General features: G+C 36.0%; 1 protein-coding gene across 2 annotated transcripts in view; it reads left to right on the top strand.

Moving 5' to 3' along the window:
* LOC150108217 (pleckstrin homology domain-containing family A member 3-like) overlaps positions 1-20,426 on the top strand; it is a 157,479-nt gene that overhangs the window by 26,589 nt on the left and 110,464 nt on the right. For both annotated transcript variants that reach the window (XM_090390653.1, XM_090390654.1), the window contains exon 3: positions 2,201-2,353. In XM_090390653.1, coding sequence (XP_090246779.1) covers positions 2,201-2,353 — 153 coding nt within the window. The remainder of the gene's footprint in view (positions 1-2,200; positions 2,354-20,426) is intronic.

Raw genomic sequence — 20,426 nt, 5'->3', positions numbered from 1 at the left:
GCCATCAATTCTGATCTCCAAGCCATCCTCCAATGCGGGTTCCGATAACCTTGTCAATTTCAATGCTAGTAAAACCCAGTTCTGTCTTATTTCTCACAAAAAAGAACCATTTTTCCTCAGTATTATTTTTAATAACACTGAAATTTCCAGACAAGATGAGATTCCTCTTCTTGGAATTACTCTGACATCAAGCCTCTCCTGGCATAAACACATCACAACCATTGCATCCTCAGCTTCCAAAAAACTAGGCTTTCTCTTTCGATCAAGACGTTATTTCACCTCTGAACAGCTATTAACCTTATACAAATCACAAATCTGCTCAGCTGTCGAATATTCCTCTCACATTTGGAGTGGGGGCTCCTAAAAGCTCCCTCAAAATGCTTGACTCAGTACAGAGAAGAGCAATTCGATTGATAAATGACATATCCCTTACCAATTCACTTCCCCCACTTTTGCACAAATGTTTGGTTTCCACAATATGTATATTCTACAAATAGTTCCATGGGAAATGCTCATCTGAAATAGCATCAATAATTTCCCTACTCAGTACTAAGCCCTTTGGAACATATACACCTGCATGTCCAACATCCTGTATTTCATCCTCATAAGTGAGAGACATCATGAGAAGCTTGAATGCAGAGGAAATGGGAGAGGATTGACTGATTGTGTGTAATCAAGATGTATACATGGAAATAAACCTAAAGTCAGTAAGAATGATGACATTCATGTCATCAATGTCACTACTTATTTTAAAGAAATGTCCCAAGGAGTTAAAAGCAGCATTAACATGACCTGTTTAGCAAGTCTTGCAACAGGGCAATTGTCAACAGACTGGAAAGAGGTTAAAATTGTCTATCTTTGCAAATGTGTTAATAAAACTGAGTCTACAAATTATAGGCCGGTCTGTGGAGTTGTGGTTAAGATGTTGGAGTGTTTGGTGAGAGCTGTGATACAGAATTAAGTTTATAATAGTAGTCTTCTCTGTGATGGTAAGGATTTCCCTTTCTTAAAGGGAAATCCTTTAAAAAACAGGATTTCCCTTTCTTAAAGGGAAATCCTGTTTTACAGATTTGCTTACATACTACAAGGTGATGAATTCCTTAGAAAAGGAAGATGAATACTACTATGCATATAATGGTATTCGTAGATTTTGCAAAGGCATTCGATACATTGCCATATGACTTGATAATTAAATTGAAAATGGATAAGGTTAGTTAGATACTAGATCAGTGAGTTGGATAGATGATTGGCTATCAGGTTTCAGCAAGTTGTGTATGGAGGCATGCTAGCCCAGAAGAGGACTTCTGGTATGCTGCAGGGACTGTGCTGGGGCCATTGTTGTTTAACTCGTATATTGATGATATTTGTACAGGTTTAACTTGATATGCAGCTGTTTGCAGTGAAGCAAGGTTATGAAAAACCATGAGGAGTCAAACAAATGATCAGTAGAATCTGAATAAACTGAGTAGTTTAAGTGAATGGAACGTCCATTTTAGTTGCAGTGAATAAGGTTTAACTTTATGCAAGGATTCGGATACATAATATATGATCGGTGGTAGAATTTTGAATCATGGTGCAGAGATGAGAAGTTTAGGGATAATGTTGCTCAAGTTGTGAAGTCATTACATCAAATCGTGGCAATAATTAGGGCCTTGATATTCAGTAGTAAAGAGTTTATGGTTCTATTGTCCAAGGTCTTAATCAGGTGTTACATGGATTATTGTGGACATATTTTATCACCTGGTTTTCATGGGGATGAGGATATAGTAAAAGAAGGTCCAAAGAAGTTTGATTAATGTGGTTTCTGAGTATGAAGACATTGAGGTAGTGCCATTTGCAGTCTCAGAAATAGGAGGAAGTGAAGGAGGGATATGATTGAGACATATTAATTAGTAAGGGGTTGTCAACAGGTTAACATGAAAAAGATTTTTCATAGAATAGAAGGAGACAGAAGTGTAACAAGAGGTCATATTCTGTTTAAATATAAACTGTGAAAAGTAATAATTTTTCCTATTTTATGAGGTATAACATAAACTAACGAATTATTGTTCGAATCCAATTCTTAAAATATGTTTTGTCAAATATTATTTATTTTCTCAGTAACTTTTTCTTTCTGCAAAACTTAGTGTTAAGTATTTGTAATATTATTATATTTAATATACAAAAAACCTGAGAAATTTTATTTTACTTCATTTCACAGTTCACCAGACAGACCCTCGTCGGTTGGATCTTGTTATTCCCACTGAACAACATTTCTATTTGAAAGCTGCTACCTCTAAAGAAAGGCAGCAGTGGTTAGTTGCATTAGGTAGTGCTAAAGCAGCTCTTAGCTCTGAAAGCAAAACAGCAGCAGGTATGTTTTTCATTCTGTAATATAGCTTAACATGTTTTTTATCCTATGTATTCATACTATTCTCTTTGTTATTATATTATTATTATTTTGGTAACCTCCATAGAGTCAATACTCATCATGGGAGGCTCACTCAACAGCATCATATCTATCATAATGAACTTTGAAGTTATTTACACTCTCTGCATTCACAATACACTCTGTCAAATGCAATGCGGTCACTAACAACTTTCCACATAAAAAATCTATCCCTCACACTCTTCTTTACTACATCTTTATACAACTTCCAGGGATAGCCTCTTGTCTTTCCCATTGTAACATCCACTTTATTTATTATAATTCCGTCTCTATTAATCTGGTAGAATCGCTTAACTGACTTGAAGGTCTGTCATAGCTCCTCCTGTCCACCAACCTCTGTAACCTGTATTCCCTCAAATGCTCTTTGTTTTAAAACACACAGATATATAAAAACAGGACTTAATTTTAATCTTGTTGGCATATTATCCTGAGAAATAAAAATAACACAAATTATGCAGTTATTAATAAGAACCACATCGTAAAAAGGAAGCAGTAAAAAAGTTAATTGTATCAGTTGACTTTAGTCACTGGTTCAAGCGTGTGTATGTGTGCCTGTCTTGAAGTGTTATAAGGATTTTCCAAATTATCAGTATAAAAATAGTGGGATATTTAGAACAGAATTGATTTTTTTTTAAATCCTAGTTTCAATATTAGTCCTTTATGAGATTCCTCCTCTCATGTTATGCACGTTGCCATTTTGTTTATCAAAGGTACACAAAAGGGCAATGCTGATGAAAGCAGTTGTATTTATTTGTCAAATGTGTTTTTAAAGCCTATGCCACTTCTTTAGTGCCTTCGTAATTAGTCGGAAAAATTATGTAACATGCACTTTTTGGTCAGAAAAAGAATAGGATTCAGAATTTGTCACATAGAAAGATAAACAACCTAAACCAGTGGTTCCCAAACTTTTTCGACTCTTGGTGACCTTGCTGAATCCAGGTTTTCCCAAGGCGTCCTATGTCAAATTCTAACAAGTACACTTTGCGAAATAGTGAATAATTTTTTTTTAATTAAAGGGTTAGGTAAAAATAAATAAAACACATATTTAAGATCACAAAAAAGTAATTGAACAAATTCAACTTATTATCATTAGTGGGATGGATGAGCCTGTTGATCACCTCACATTTTCTTACATCTTGGAATCAAACTGGACACAGCCACCCTCATTTCCTTCTCCACATTGATTTTCACGTGATACTTAGTTTTTATCACAGCGACAGCCAAAAATCCAACTTCGCACAAATTAGAAGTCGCAAATGGAATTAAAATTCTCTGAGCTTTTTCACTCAGAAGGGGATATTCATCTTTTACTGATATCCAAAATTCAGTTAGTTCCATGCTGCTAATTTTTGTTTTCAACGTATTGTCGCAAGACAACTCAATAAGATTCTCTTCTTCTGCAGCAGTAAATTCAGATGGAGTACTGGCATTAAATGGATCTTCAGTGCATGCAAATTTATCGATATTATCATTTTGAAAATATTTCTCAAACCAGGTGATAAGCTTGTTAAGTGTTCTTCAAAAATGGATTTCATACCTCAAAAGAAATCAACTCCATTGGAGGTCAAAAACTGTTGCAACAAGGGGGGAACATTCTTTGCCTCCGTCTTCATTCATTTTTCTTTTCCATAGTTTTATTTTTTTTATAAAAGCTGAAATTTTCTCAATCGACTTTAAAAGGTGCATGTTGCATCCCTACAGGGAGAGTTTCAGAGCATTCATCTTTTCAAAAATATCACATAAGTATGCTAGTTTCACCAAAAAATCTTCATTCACAAAATTTTCAGTATACTTGTGGTCTTCCTCTTTAAGAAAAATATAAATTTCCTGTCGCAGTTCAAACATACAAGACAAAACATTATCATGAGAGAGCCATCACGAAGTGCTGTAGTACAAGAAAGACGTGTGCTTGGATTCCATATCCTCACATAGTTTTTTTGGGAAAAAACCTTGCCTTCAACGGCCAAGTTTTTATGAAGTTTACTATATTCATTACATATTCTAAGACTTGGTTCAATGTAGGACTCAGATATTTTGTTGCAAGTGCTTCCCTGTGAATAACGCAATGGGTCCACAGTGCTTCGGGGGCTTTGCTTCAAATAATTGCCTGCAATCCTCCATAACAGCCGGACATAGAAAGAGCACCATGAGAACAGACACCAACGCACTTAGTCCACTTCAAATTATTTTTGGATATAAAAGTGGCAAGGATCTCGAACAAGTCTTGAGCCTTAGCCCAGCAGTGATACTTTTACAAAAGAGAAGGTCTTCTACATTGTTATTACCATCTATAAACCATACGTAGAAAATCAAGTGAGCATCATTATTATTATCTGTGGCCTCATCCAGCTGCAACCCAAATTCCTTCCCTTTTATTTTTTTCAATTAATTGATCATTGAGGTCCTCCACTATGTGCTGTATTCTGTGACTGATGGTGTTATTGGACAAAGGCACTTTCGAAAGCAGCTTCCCAGCAGACTCACTGATCATAATGTTCACCACGTCTACAGCAGCCGGTAGAATGAGTTCTTCTGTGATGGTATGAGGCTTCCTATATTTTGCGATTCTATGTGCCACCTTGTAAGATGCTAGCAAAGCATTGCTTAGTATTGACGCCTGCTTATAAAAACTACCTTTTTGTTGATTTAATTCTTTTAACTTTCTGGTAAAGTAGTCACGAGATGTACTAACCATGCTGGGATGATTGGTTTCTAAATGGTGTTTCAACTTACTTGGTAGCATGCATTTTGGTGCCAGAACTGTCATACACACTGCGGCCTCCCTTCACCATTGACTTCTGTCGACATAAAACCAAAGTTCAAATAACTGTCATCATATTTTAGATATTTACGCTTCTTCACACTCTTGCCACTATTTGACGGTGTGCCCCTCTTTCTTTTTTTCTCACAACGCTTATTACTGTTTAGTAAAAACTGATCCATTTTTAAAAATGCATACGAGAAGAGATACTTCAAAAACTTCACTTGACTAAATCACAACAATATTCATTTGATACAGTCTCCGAAAACTAATTCAATACTAAGACTGCGCGAAACCGACAGCTATTTATATACGTACCGAGAAAGTTTGAGAAACTACTAAAACAATCGAGAAACTTAATTATTGTAGAGCGTCATCTAGTAACCATTTGTAGAGGCTTGTGCAAACAGTTATTACTAAGTGAGTTACTGGTTTGCACCAGGTCTGCTAGATGTCGCGTTATATCACATTGAATTGAAAATGGAAATAAAATTATGAAAATTTTGTAATCGTGTCGCCCCTGTGAGGAAGCCGCAGCTCACCAGGGCACCGCGGTGCACACTTTGGAAACCACTGACCTAAACAAATGTTTTTTACATTTATGTATGTATGTATGTATGTATTATTGTAAGGGCAATTTCATGGAGTCAGACTTACACTCATTGAGGGAGGTCATAAACATTATTCTAAACCAGTCAGGCCTAGAGTTATTTTCACCTGAGGCAGGAGGATAAATTTTCGCCCCTATGTATATATAGTTTTTTATTTCTAATAAGTATTAAATAAAATTAAATAAATAAATGATTTTGGGAAGAAAATAAATTTATTAATTATTAAATAAAAATAGTCACAGAATGCAGTAATAGTACAATAGTAGTAGGAACATAAAATTACACATATTAAAAATAAAATCACACCAACCTTAACAAAAAAAAACAAAATAAGTATTACACATGAGATGAATTAGAATATTACAAATTTTTCAGTAATTTAATTTAATAATAGAGACAAAATAATATTAATAATACATCATCAAATTCCTGACATGTACCCTCAAGGGGTGTACAGGATGAAAAAATTACATCATTACTAACTTCCTATCTACAATTTTCCTCCAAATCAGTCTGTTACTTGTCAAGACTCCAATATTATCATTATCAGATTTTATATTTCTTTTATCTAAGGCACATTGTACCGTATCAATCCACCTATATCTTGGTCTTCCTCTGGGTCGTTTTCCTGCCAACCTGGCAGAGAACACTTGTTTTGCTAATCTTTCCTCACCCATTCTGTTTAAGTGACCATACCAATTGAGATTAGCTCTGCTAATGCATTCCTGGATGCCGACAATGTCAGGTTCTTTCCTAATATCCTCATTTTTAATATGTATGATATTGCCATTGATGCCATCTATTCACGCCTCTAATCTTTCTCAGGACTCTCATATCTGCGGTCTCTAGTCTTTGGTCAAGTGTTTTACTTCTGACTCAGATCCATAAGTTAAAACTGGTTTGAACACTGTCTTGTATACAGCTAATTTAGTGTTGCGACTAATTTCTCTCTTATTCCATATGAATTTATTCAATTGGCTTCCTACCATACCAGCTTTGTTGATTCTGTTGTCTATTTCCATATTTAATTTACCATCTTCACTAAAAATCGTGCCTAAGTAGCTGAAATGTTTTACTTGTTCCACAGGTTCTCCATTCACAACATAGTTGACATTTTCAATGATTCTGCCTATTTTCATTGTCTTTGTCTTTTTATTGCTGACCTTCATTCCATATCTATTACAACAGTTATTCAATTTAGTCAGAGAATCTTGCAGACTTGTAGCAGATTTATTTAGAAGTATAACATCATCTGCATAAAGCAGAGAGCTGACATTAACATCTCCAATTTTGATATCATGTTTAATACCACTTTCCTTCATAATGTGAGCCATATAAATAATGAATAACAGAGGGGATAATGTACATTCTTGTCTCACACCAGATTTAACATTAAACCATCTTCCTGTACTTCCTTCAATTCTAACTGCTGACTTACAACTCAAATAAAGACTAAGTATTGCTTGATATAATGCCCCATTGACACCATATAACTGTAGCGTATTGAATAGCTTCTCTCTTGGCACCTTGTCGTATGCTTTTTCTAAATCGACAAAACTTAAATACAGATCTTTGTTATATTCCCATGATTACTCCACTATTTGTGGTAAAGTGAAAATCTGATCCTGACAGCCTCTATTTGACCTGAATCCAGCTTGTTCTTCACCAAGCTTTTCTTCCCACAATTCTTCTCAACCAGTTTCTCAAGTATACTGGCATATATCTTACCAGGAACACTCATTAGGGATATACCTCTGTAATTCTCACATGCAGTTTTATTTCCCTTTTTATATATGGGTACTATGAGAGCTCTACTCCAATCATCAGGAATTCGTCTTTTTGTCCAGGCTTTCTGAACTATGCAGTGCAGCCACTGTAAGACTCTTATACCACCATATTTCAGCATTTCTGGTCGAATATCATCTACTCCTGCTGCCTTTCCACATTTCAAGCCTTTGATGCCTTTTTCTACTTCAAGTATGGATATGTATTCCTAACTGCATGCCTGGTCAGTGTTTTTTATCATTGTACTGTCAGCACTGCTTGTTTCATTTAGCAAATTTTCAAAGTAATTACTCCATACTTCAAGGATATCTTTTTCTCCCGTTTACATATCACCTTTATCATCTCTAACTCCTTTTACAACACTCTTTCCTCCATTCCTAAGCTTCTTCAACAATCTCCAGAATATTTTGTCATCTTCTTGATATTTATTTTCTATGTTCTTGTCAAAGTCCTCCCATAACTTTTGTTTAGCTAGTTTTACACACTGTTTAGCTTTCTCTTACATTTGTCTCTGTATTCTCTAAGAGCAAAAGCTGACTTATTTGCCAGGAACTTTTGATATGCTTTCTTCTTTTCCTTCACTACCTCTTTAACTTCCTGTGTCCACCATGGAGTTCTAATTTTTCTAACCTTACTGACAACTTCACCACATGCCACTCTGGCAGAATCAATCAATGTTTTCTTCAGAGTTTGCCACTGAATCTCCAAGGTTTGATTCCTGTTCTCAAACTCTTTCATTTTTTCTTCAATAATCTTTGTGTATTTTAGTCTACAGTTCACATCTGAGAACTGCTCAACTTTTATTCGCTTTAAAACTTTCTTACATATTATTCTTTTCAGTATGAAATTCAATTTTATTTTGCTCAAGACTAAATTTTAAGTTTTTTTCAAAGCATTTCCAATGGAGATACGTGTCGCGATGAAATACAGAATTTTCATGATTGGAAATTTGATTTAGATTTTTCCAATCTTTAAATCCTCAGCTTTGATTGCAGATGGCAGAATCCGTTTTACCTCCTTTACCAAAAAGGATACATGAAAAACAAAATATCGACATAGATATTTTTGATAAAATGAGCCAGTTACAATGGACTTGCCCTCCATTGGAACATTTTTTAAAAAACCATTCCTTTGAAAATCTCCTGCCATCCTCTGAAGCAGATTCCCTGAAATTAGTGTCTTCTTGTTCTGGTCCATGTTCAATTAGAATGCATCTAATTTTATCCGTAATAGGCGGCCATGAAGGAGGATCGTTGAAATTAATAGAATTAAATACCTCTTTTTCTTGTTCTGTCGAATTTTCTTGTATTTCAATTTCTTCCTCTTCAACTTCCCTTCCTTTTTCTTGATCTTCAATGATAGTGTTTTCTTCAAATTTAATCATCTTTTCTTGAGCCTCCACTGGTATTGTCTCGAGTTAACTGCTTGTATTTGAAGTACTCGGTTTTTCTAACCAATTTTGCAACTGTATTACACTATGTTGATTTGTTTCATTTCTCAATTTTCTTCTTTTCCTATATTCAGCACCACTGGGTTTTCTTGATGCCATTAGTTCATCTGAAAAAGAAAAATTATATATTTGTAATGTAATCACTTTTGATTACATTACAAATAAAAATTGGAAATAATATTGCAGTCGTAATATAATGTAACATACAATGAAACATTTTTACAAATTTATATAATAGAAAACTTACCTTAAGTTTAACGTATTTAAAATACCTTCTGCTTGCTGTCATACTAGCGCACTGCACAAATAATGCACATTAACGTACAACGAACATTCCCAAACTCGCGTACCATACCGCTTACGCAATATCATACGAGGAAACGAGTGTATCGAGCGAGAGTGTCTGATGGAAATAGTTGGTTTGCTTAAAGTAATTGACGAACATTGCAAGATACATTTGGCTTTTTATTTTTTACTTAAATATAAAGAGCCAATAAGCTTCATTTCGACGGTGTAAACATTATTTAAAATAAGGGGATATTAAATCCCACATTGTTTTAAAACCGAATAAGAAACTCAAAGATTGGTATCAGAGCGTTTCATGCTGAATATAGTATAATAAACTATAAAAGTATCGCCGATTACTAGTGTGACCTAATGCGAGGAGTCGTAGTACAAATTCAGGCAACTCGCAGCAAGGTGGGTAAAGTTCTGATCACTATTCTTGGTATTTTCCATAATGTAAAAACACATTTCCTAGGAAATGTATGCTGTTATTACATTACGGTGGGAGGTCATACCCAGACCGGTTTCAGCCTTTATTGAGGCTTCATCAGTCAGTAGCTAGACCAAATTAATACCAAAGGGTATAGCGAAAAGAACTTATATACTCTGCTGTACGAGTTGTCAAAAAGGTGCGTCCATTAAGTTATTTAAATATAAAGAGCCAATAGGTTCATTTCAGCGATATAAACATTATTTAAAATAAGGGGATATTAAATCCCACATTGTTTTAAAACCGAATAAGAAACTCAAAGATTGGTATCAGAGAGTTTCATGCCGAATATAGTATAATAAACTATAAAAGTATCGGCAATTACTAGCGTGAGCTAATGCAAGTAGTCCTAGTATGTAGTACAAACGCAGGCAACTCGCAGCAAGGTGGGTAAAGTTCTGATCGCTATTATTGGTATTTTCCATAATGTACACTCACTGATGAAGCCTCAATAAAGGCTGAAACCGGTCTGGGTAATGACCTCCCACCGTAATGTAATAACAGCATACATTTCCTAGGAAATGTGTTTTTACATTATGGAAAATACCAAGAATAGCGATCAGAACTTTACCCACCTTGCTGCGAGTTGCCTGCGTTTGTACTACGTACTAGGGCTACTTGCATTAGCTCACGCTAGTAATCGCCGATACTTTTATAGTTTATTATACTATATTCGGCATGAAACTCTCTGATTCCAATCTTTGAGTTTCTTATTCAGTTTTAAAACAATGTGGGATTTAATATCCCCTTATTTTAAATAATTTTTATTTTTATTTTGCAAGTTATTAATTTTCATTTTTCACTAATTTGCCGCTCTTTCCCATTTTCACCTGAGGCAAGTGACTCATTTGACTCACCCCTGTCCCGGCTCTGTTCTAAACACTAGCCAACATTTGTGCAATATCTATCATACTTCGCTTTGAACTCATTCACAGTTGAGGCACTCAGAACAGACTCTGGCAACCTATTTCACTCATTCGCCACTCTCCAAGCAAAAAATTTAGTCCTCGCACCCTTGCTAATTATACTCTTGCTCAATCACCAGACCTGCTGAGAAAAATTTCTTCTGTATTAATCTTGTAAAAACTCTTCAGTAATTTGTATGTCTCAATCATATCGTCTTCTCTTTTTCTGCCTGTCAACTAATTTCTTTAACCACAAATCTTTAGCCTATCCTCATAAGATGCATTTCATAGACCTGCCTGCCACCTTCTTGGTCAGTTTCCTCTGGATCCTCTCCTCATCCCCAAGGAACTCAGGTTAAAAGATCTGTGCACAGTAATCAAAATGATTCTTATCAAGGCCCTATAAAGAGGTATAATGACATGCTTATCTCTGTTTGTCAGGTTGTTCTTCAGTAGCCATGTAATCGAATGAGATGTTTTAGCCACTTTTGCAATATGCTCTCTAAACTTTAACTCCCTATCCATTAACAAACCCCCCCCCCCCAGCTTCTTGGTTTCATCAATTTCTTAGAGTACAGTTCCATTAATATGGTACATGGCTCATAACCTTTTCACCCCAACTTGCATAACCTTACACTTTGATACATTGACCTGACATTCATTCTTTTTTGATACAGTACAAAAGTGCCTTAGAAGACAGAAATATAAGATCTGATAATGTTGGAATCTTGACAGGTAACAGATTGATTTGAAGGAAAATTGTAGATAGGAAGTTAGTGGTGAAGTAAGTTTTTGATGTAGTACTATCATATCCTGTACACCCGTTGAAGGTACTGCCAGTCTATTTAAATCATCCTACAAAATATTAACATATTGACTGTTGCTCTACCCAATTTTGCATCAGTAAAAACTGAATACTTCCTCTCAGATCATTTCTTATATTGTTCATGTACAAATTAAATAATAGTGGCCCAAGAACAGAGCCCTGCTAAATACTGAATAAACTGTCTGGTATCTCTCCATCAACTATTCTCTTATCCACTTTGCCAACTTTATATCCATCATCATGCTGCAATTTATTGAAGGGAATTCCATGAAGTATCCTGTCAGATGCCTATGAAAAGTCCAGCAGTATCATCATCAACTTCCTGACATGCACCTTCAAGGGGTGTACAGGATATGATAGTACTACATCAAAAACTTACTTCACCACTAACTTCCTATCTACAATTTTCCTCCAAATCAATCTGTTACCTGTCAAGATTCCAACATTATCGGATCTTATATTTCTGTCTTCTAAGGCACTTTGTACTGTATCAATCCACCTATATCTTGGTCTTCCTCTAGGTCTATTCCCTGCCAACCTGGTAGAGAACACTCGTTTGGCAAATCTTTCTTCTCCCATTCTGTTTAAGTGACCATACAACCTGAGATTAGCTCTCCTGACCCATTCTTGGATTCTAATAATTTCAAGTTCTTTCCTAATATCCTCATTTTTAATATGATGTTGCGATTAATGCTATCTGTTAAAGCCCCTAATCTTCTCAGGATTATCACCATGATTTCTCAAGTCTTTGGTCAAGTGTTTTATTTCTAATCCAGCTTTCATATCCATAAGTTAAAATTGATATGAACACTCTTGTATACAGCTAATTTAGTGTTTTGACTAACTTCTCTCTTATTCCATATAAATTTATTCATTTGACTTACTACCATACCAGCTTTGTTGATATTGTTGTCTATTACCATATTTAATGTACCATCTTCACTAAAAACTGTGCCTAAGCAGGTGAAATGTTTTACTTGTTCTATAAGTTCTCCATTCACAATGCAGTTGATGTTTTCAATTTTTCTACTGATTTTCATTATCTTTGACTTGTTATTGCTGGCCTTCATACCATATCTATTACAACAGTTATTCAATTTAGTTAGGGAATCTTCTAGATTTATTTAGAAGTATAACATCATTTGCATGGAGAGCTGAGATTAACATTGCCAATTTTGATATCAGGTTTAATACCACATTTCCTTCATAATGTGATCCATATAGATAATGAATAACAGAGGGGATAATGTACATCCTTGTCTGACACCAGATTGAATATTAAACCATATTCCTGTACTTCAATTCTAACTGCTTACTTACAACTCAAATAAAGACAAAGTATAGCTTGATATAATGCCCCATTGACACCATACAACTGTAGTATTTTGAATAGCTTGTCTCTTGGCACCTTGTTATATGCTTTTTCCAGATCTACAAAACTTAAATACAGATCTTTGTTATATTTCCATGATTTCTCAATTATTTCTTGTAAAGTGAAAATCCGATCCTGACAGCCTCTATTTGTCTCGAATCCAGCTTGATCTTCACCAAGCGTCCCTTCCAAAATCCTTTTCAATTGTTTCTTGCATAAATCTTAGCAGGAACACTCAGTAGAGAAATACCTCTGTAATTCTCACATGCAGTTTTATTTCCCTTTTTTGTATATGGGTACTATGAGAGTCCTACTCCAGTCATCTGGAATTCGTTCCTCTGTTTAGGCCTTCTGAACTATGCAGTGCAGCCACTATAAGATTTTTATTCCTCCATACTTCAGCATTTTTCTGTTCTAATATCCTTTACTCCAGCTGCCTTTTCACATTACAGGCTTTTGATGGCTTTTTCTACTTTAAGTATGGATATGTATTCCTGATTGCATGTCTTGTCAGTATTTTTTTTACCATATCCTGTCACTGATTTTTCTTTTAGCAATTTTTCAAAGTAATTACTCATACATCAAGGATATCTTTTTCTCTAGTTTTCATGTCACCTTTACCATCCCTAATTCCCCCTGACACCACTCTTTCCTCCATTTCTGAGCTTTTTCAACAACTTCCAGAATATCTTGCCACCTTCTTGATATTTATTTGCTGTGTTCTTACCAAAGTCTTCCTATGACTTTCGTTTAGCTAGTTTTACACACTGTTTAGTTTTCTTACATTTGTCTCTGTATTCTCTAAGAGCACAAGCTGACTTATTTGCCAGGAACTTTCGATAAGCTTTCTTCTTTTCCTTCAGTGCCTCTTTAACTTGCTGTGTCCACCATGGAGTTGTGATTTTTCTATCCTTGCAGAAAACCTCACCTCATGCCTCTCTGCCTGAATCAATGTTTTCTTCAGGATTTGCTACTGAATCTTCAAGGATTGGTTCCTGTTCTGAAACCTTTTCATTTTGTCTTGAATAATGTTTGTGTATTTTAGTCTACAGTTCACATCTGAGAGCTGCTCAACTTTTGTTCACTTTAAAACTTTCTTTACATGTTCTTCTTTTCAATATGAAATTCAAGTTTATCCTGCTCAAGACTAAATAGTGATCACTTTCAATTTCAAATCCTCTGTACTCTCTAGTATCCTTCACCAGGGAGAAAACATCACTATCAAGAATAACGTAGTCAGTGAGACTGTGCACATTTTTATGTTCGAACATTGTCTTAGTAATAAGTAGTCCATGTCCTGAGCAGAAATCCGACAGGCATTTGCCATTATTAGTAGCTTTGCTCTTTTATCCAAATTTTCCCTAAATAATTTTGTATATCTGACAATCATTTCCTACCCTGCTATTTTGGATTCCCAACATGGATCAACTTTTCCCTTTTCATTGTGTCAGTTGCTTTCTCTAAAGCCTCAAAAAATTCCCCCATTTCTACCTTAATAGAACCTTCTGTGGGACCATAGGCACAAATAAGTCTCATTGTCCAGTTCCTCATTCTGATATTATACATATTTTCCCACATCACTCTACTTGATATCGCCTGCCATTCAAGAAGATTAGCCTCGTATTTATTGTTGAATATTATAGCTATGCCTTCTTTTCCTTGATTGTCATTGCCTGAATATAACATTTTGTATTTATTGCTCAGAAAGATCTGACCAGTTTGTCTTTTTTGTTTCAGTCACCCCTATTATGTCGATGTGGTACTTATTCAATTCCTCAGCTAGCCCCATTTCTTTACCATTCAGGCTTCTTTTATTGATAGTACCAATCTTGAACTCTAGTGATGTTGAGTTGGGGTGTGTTTCAAGATTTGTTCCAGTAGCTGACTTTGTGCTGTTCGCTCTGGTTCTCTGGTGAAAACAGTGGGAGGTCCTTGTTTACTTGGGCGAAGCCCCAGCCAGCTGTATCACTGTATTATAAAAGGTGAGCAAGTTATTGAGGCATTATCTACTTTTCACAAAACAATGCTCTCCCCCCACATAGTATGCTATTCTTTTTTTTTTTGCTGCTAACCAACTTTTCTAGTACCTTGAACATGACTCCTGAGATGCTGATTGGTTGGCAATTTGCTGTCTCAGTCTTGTAAGCTGAATGCTGAGACTTAAATTAAACAGTGTGGTCAAAGATACTGCCGTTTTCCTAGCACCTTCTTGTAAAACTCGAGGTGATATACCATCTAATGCCATAGCTGAATTCACATGAAGGATTCTGTGATATCCTGTTCGCCTCCAGTTCATATACATCTATTTCTGTATAAGCCCTTTCCTCTCTTATTACTATGATATCTCCAACCAGATGATATAATCTTGCAAAATGTTCACTTAGTAAATTCAATTATATCATCTGATTTAGTTGCCTTCCCTATCCTCTGCATGTGAGGCACCTGTTGTGGAGGAGACTCCTGGTAATGGTACTGTCCCTTTTCATTCATCCTCTTTTTCACCCGTGGACATCGTGAAAGGGGGATCCTGGTAGTCTAGCACTACTTTAGCTTCTGCTTCAGCAAGATGGGCAGTCCTGGGTGGCTTGGCCAGGATCATTTGGCTAGTGGGAAGGCAAGAGTCAATGGTGTTGTAGTAAGTCTCTTGCCCCAGGGTCGGGATTCTAGCGTCCAGGTAGCCCTGGTGTTCCACTCCTGAGCGTAGTAAGTGGGCGTCCATATGTGGCTCCATGGTGGAGCTCTGCCACCAAACCAAAAACTCCTTGAACATGAATTCTTCATCCTCAAACATTTCGGAGGCCCCCTAACAAAATCCCAACCAAGTACTGATACCATAGATATAGCATTTGGTAACAGAAATAAGAAACAAAAGTATAATACTAGTATAAATATACCGGTATTTTTGATCCATGCCACAGGTGAAAAGCCAATAGGAAAAATGTCACCCATCTTTATTCAAAAGGGTTTAGAAGTACTGTCAGGACCTCCCAAACTGTTAAGAAATTATGTTTTGGTGATATCCTTGTGGAAACATTTTGTCAGCAACATCAATAGATGGAATACCAATCACAGTAACACCTCATAAAACGCTCAATTCCTGTAGAGGAGTGATATCAGAATGGACTCTTCTTGATGTTCCTGATGAGGAGATGTGTTCTGAGCTTAAAGATCAGGGAGTGACAGGTGTGAGGTGCATCCTGATACGTAGGGATGGTCACCTAGTTCCAACTAGGAACATCGTCTTTACTTTTGATACACTTTAGCCTACAACATCTGTAAAAGCAGGGTATCTCAGTTTGTGCATGTGGACATGCACAAACTGCCTGTCGTGGTTCTACCACATGTGCCCTGATGTGGTAGTAAGGAGCATGATAACCAATCTTGCTCTGCAAAAGAAGCTAAATGTGGTCAGGGAGATCTTCTAGCTTATTCTCATGTATGTCAAAAGTGGAAAGATGAAAAAGAAATACAAAAAATTCAAACAGAACAAAACCTATCATATTAGTATGCTAAAAAGAAAGCTAGCCACCACCACACCTACTCTGAGATCCTCGTATGCTTAGAAAGTAACAATTAAGAAAATGCCAACAACGACTCAAACTCATGTCTATTCCACCATCTGATAATTTCCCCATACCTGAACTTTGCGATCGTGAGTGCTTCTCTGTTGAGTACATCAATCACTTGAACTATGGCCTTACTCCAGAGACAACTTCAAAAATGGTCCCATTTGATGAGAACCCACTTGTCAAATAAATTATTCAAAGATATCAGTTAAAGATAAACCATTAGACATCCCCACAGAAAAAAATGGATACTTCAGTATCCACTGAAAGTAAATTAAACTTACCAACTGACCCTAACACATCAGATGTATTGAATATTTTATCAGAGGAAGAGATGGACATTGGCTGTCTATATTTCTCAAAAACAATTGATAAATGTAAACTTGACAAAGGTAAGCCCTCAATCTCCTGAAAACCAGACAAGTCTATAAAGCCAAAGCAATAGGAAGATTTTTACAATGGAACTGTCATGAGTTTCATCAGAATATTGATGATATCAAGATTTTGTTGCAGAAATGCAAACCTTTTTGTTTCTGTCTACAGGAAATGTACTTAAGACTCAATGAGGACCCTACCTTTAGGAATTTTACTGATATACACAGGAACAGAACTGATGGTCCTGCTAATGGAGAAGTAGCCATCCTCTGTGGGTAGTTATTCCTTTCCATCACGTCCAACTTAATACTGCTCTGGAAGCAGTAGCGATTTGCCTCTCTGTGGGATTTCTTATCACAGTATGCTCAATTTATTTACCACCAAGTGCTGAGGTAATGAAATTGATCTTGATAATCTTATCTTGCAACTGTCTGAACCCATACTTTCAATGGGTGACTTTCATGGTCACAATACTCTGGGGTAGTGGCAACACTGATAGACAAGGTTGAATCATTCAAAGAATCTTTGATAACGACCTCTCACTTTTCAATAATAGACTGGATACTTCCGCATGCCTCCCTGTTCATATTCTGCAATTGATCTTACAATCTGCTCCACTTCCATTTTTCCACTACTCATGTGAAATGTTGAAGAGAACATATATGGAGGTGTTGTTTATTATTTTAACGGTATAATAGAACACAGAAACTAAGTAAATAATTAATTTATTAACTTGATGCTGATATTTCGCTGGTGTTATAACCAGCATCTTCAGAGTACAAAAACACTGTTTGTCACAATAACACCAGCGAAATATCAGCATCAAGTTAATAAATTAATTATTTACTTAGTTTCTGTGTTCTATTATACCGTTAAAATAATAAACAACATGTTCGACGAACACATAAGTCTGTCCACACATATATGGAGGTGATCACTTTCCTGTTCTTTGCACAATGTCTTCACAGGAACCATGTTGGAAGTTTTTCCACTTGATTGATGCCAAAAAATTATACATATCATCATACATGATGATATGCATAATTTCTTGCATATCATCATACATGTCCGTAAGGATATATGCTTTTCATTATGGGATACTAAGGCAAATGATGTGAAGTCATTAGCCTCTATATACGAGTTGCCCAGTCCTGAAATTACTTTAGGTGCAAACTTTGTTTGCTTACACTTGGATAAAGGATTAAACCAAGAATATAAATATAATGTTTTGGCATCATTAATTGAGAGACAACTTCAGCAAGCAATTGATCATGTTTCTCTGTGTGCTCTTAGTAATGGGTTTAGGTTTTCAACAGAAAAGTGTCTGTGTACTCTTTTGTCAAAAATGCATTCTTCACCCAGATTGTGAATTAAGAATGGCATGAACTGTTTTTCCAGTAGCTACAGAAGCCAAGTTCTTGGCACTCATCTTTGCACTCTATCCTCTACTGAGTGGGGTGCTGATCATTCATTGCTCTGTCTTTATTGTGCAATTATGTTCAAAGCTGGATTATGGGGTATCAAGTCTGGTTCTGCAAGACAGGGGGGGTAACCTGCAATGATTGGATCCCATCCATCATCAGGGTATACGGATAGCTACTGGTGCTTTTTGCACATCATCCACTCAGTCTTTATGTACAAGCAAATGAACTGGCTCTATCACTTAGATGGAAACAGTTATCTTTTAATTATGCCATAAAGATAAAGTTGCTTCCATTTCATGCTACATGGACTAGTCTCTTTTCTCTGCATTGGGAAGCTCATGAATGTTGACAACATTGCCTACACTGAACATAACAGCATCCCTCCGCGGCAGGTTTGCACTCCATCCTGCAACTTTCCAATTTGTCAGCTACAGGTTTCATACTCCATCATCTGTCTACCTGCAATTGTGTAATGCATACAGAGCAGCCCACTCTGATTTCTTGCCCATCTATACTGATGGTTCAAGAACTAATACTTCTGTTGGCTGTGCTTCCTGACATTATTATCTCCAACCAGATCTCACCTGACTGCAGTAATTATACAGCAGAGTTGCATGCCATTCAGCTTGCACTTGTGCTTATAAAAGAAAACCACTGCCAAAAAGTGTGTCATTTATACAGATCATTGAGCTCTTTACAGGCTATCTCTTCTCTTAAGTATAATCCACATCCAGTGTTGTACGAGTTGTTACACCTACTGTTACAATAGGTGTAACAACTAGTTAGAAACTAGGCAAGAAATCAGAGTGGGCTGCTCTGTATGCATTACACAATTGCAGGTAGACAGATGATGAAGTATGAGACCTGTAGCTGACATATTGGGAAGTTGCAGGATGGAGTGCAAACCTGCCATGGAGGTTTGTTATGTTATGTTACAATATGGTGTAAAATGAAAATCCTTAATTTTGATGTTCAGTTGTGCTGGATTCCCAGTCACATTGGAATTAGGGGAAATGAGACTGCAGCTGCTAAATCAGCTCATACAATTCTTCACTTACTGTTTGACAGTACCATATACAACTAGAGACAGTTTATAAGATCAAAGCTAATTGCTCAGTGGCAGTCATCATCATGACAGGAAGTATTGACAAACAAATTACATGACATTAAGTGTTGGCATTCTAGTCAACATATAAAGAGAAGAGGAAGTTATTCTTGCTAGGCTCTGAATAGATCAGTTATCTTGTACATTCTTGTTTACTGAGGGTTGATGACTATCTCATGCATGAAAAATGCAATACACATCTCACTATTTGTCATATTCTGGTGGAAAGCTGGCACTTGACATGAGAGGAATGAAATTTCTAGCTAATCCATATACACTCAGGCAGATTGCATGATGTTTTTAACTTTCTACAAAGAATTAATTTATACAAACACATTAGACTCTTGTAATTTTGTTTATATGTAGATACTGCTCAACTTAATTTTTATGCATGCATGTTGTATAATAATTCCTTTTTGACTATTTATGTACTGCCGTAATAAGATTTGCTGTAATTTTATCTATATGTAGATATTACATTCTTTGGCTTGGTTTTTGTACATTCTTATTATTTACAATTTTTCTTTGACTGTTTATGTATTGCTGTAACTTTTACTATGGTGCAGTATGACCTTTGTTGTTTTTATGCCAATAAACTATGAACCAACGAACTGACCTTCCCTACCATTGGCATTCATTAATATCCCAGAACTCTTTGGGATATTACCTTTGACAAGTACAGGTAACTCGTTATACATGGGGGGAGGTTGCATTTTCGAGAATCGCCGCATATATCAAAAACACAAAGTGGGAGGCTTATAACATGGGATAATAGAGGTTGGTGTAATAGATAACAGAAAAATGTATCTATTTTTCATATGGCATAAGAGAGTAGGAAATAAAATATTCAGTATGTATAAAACAAATAACTATTAAAGTAGTTCTCTATTTTCACGATTAACACATCATAATCACATCTTTAGGTGGCATGCTGAAGTTGAAGACTCGGAGGCTGAAGACTACTCTTTTAAGAATCTCTCAGAAATCTGACTTGCAGTTTTCAACTTCTGATTTTAACTTCTCATTGTGTAACCTCCTTCTGC

The sequence above is a fragment of the Typopeltis vanoorti genome, chromosome 3 (genome assembly GCF_054136105.1).
Source record: "Typopeltis vanoorti isolate ZY-2024b chromosome 3, IOZ_Tvanoo_1.0, whole genome shotgun sequence".
NCBI classification, from domain to species: Eukaryota; Metazoa; Arthropoda; class Arachnida; order Uropygi; family Thelyphonidae; genus Typopeltis; species Typopeltis vanoorti.
The sequence above is the reverse complement of the archived record's forward strand: the minus strand, read 5'-3'. Positions and strand labels throughout refer to the sequence as shown.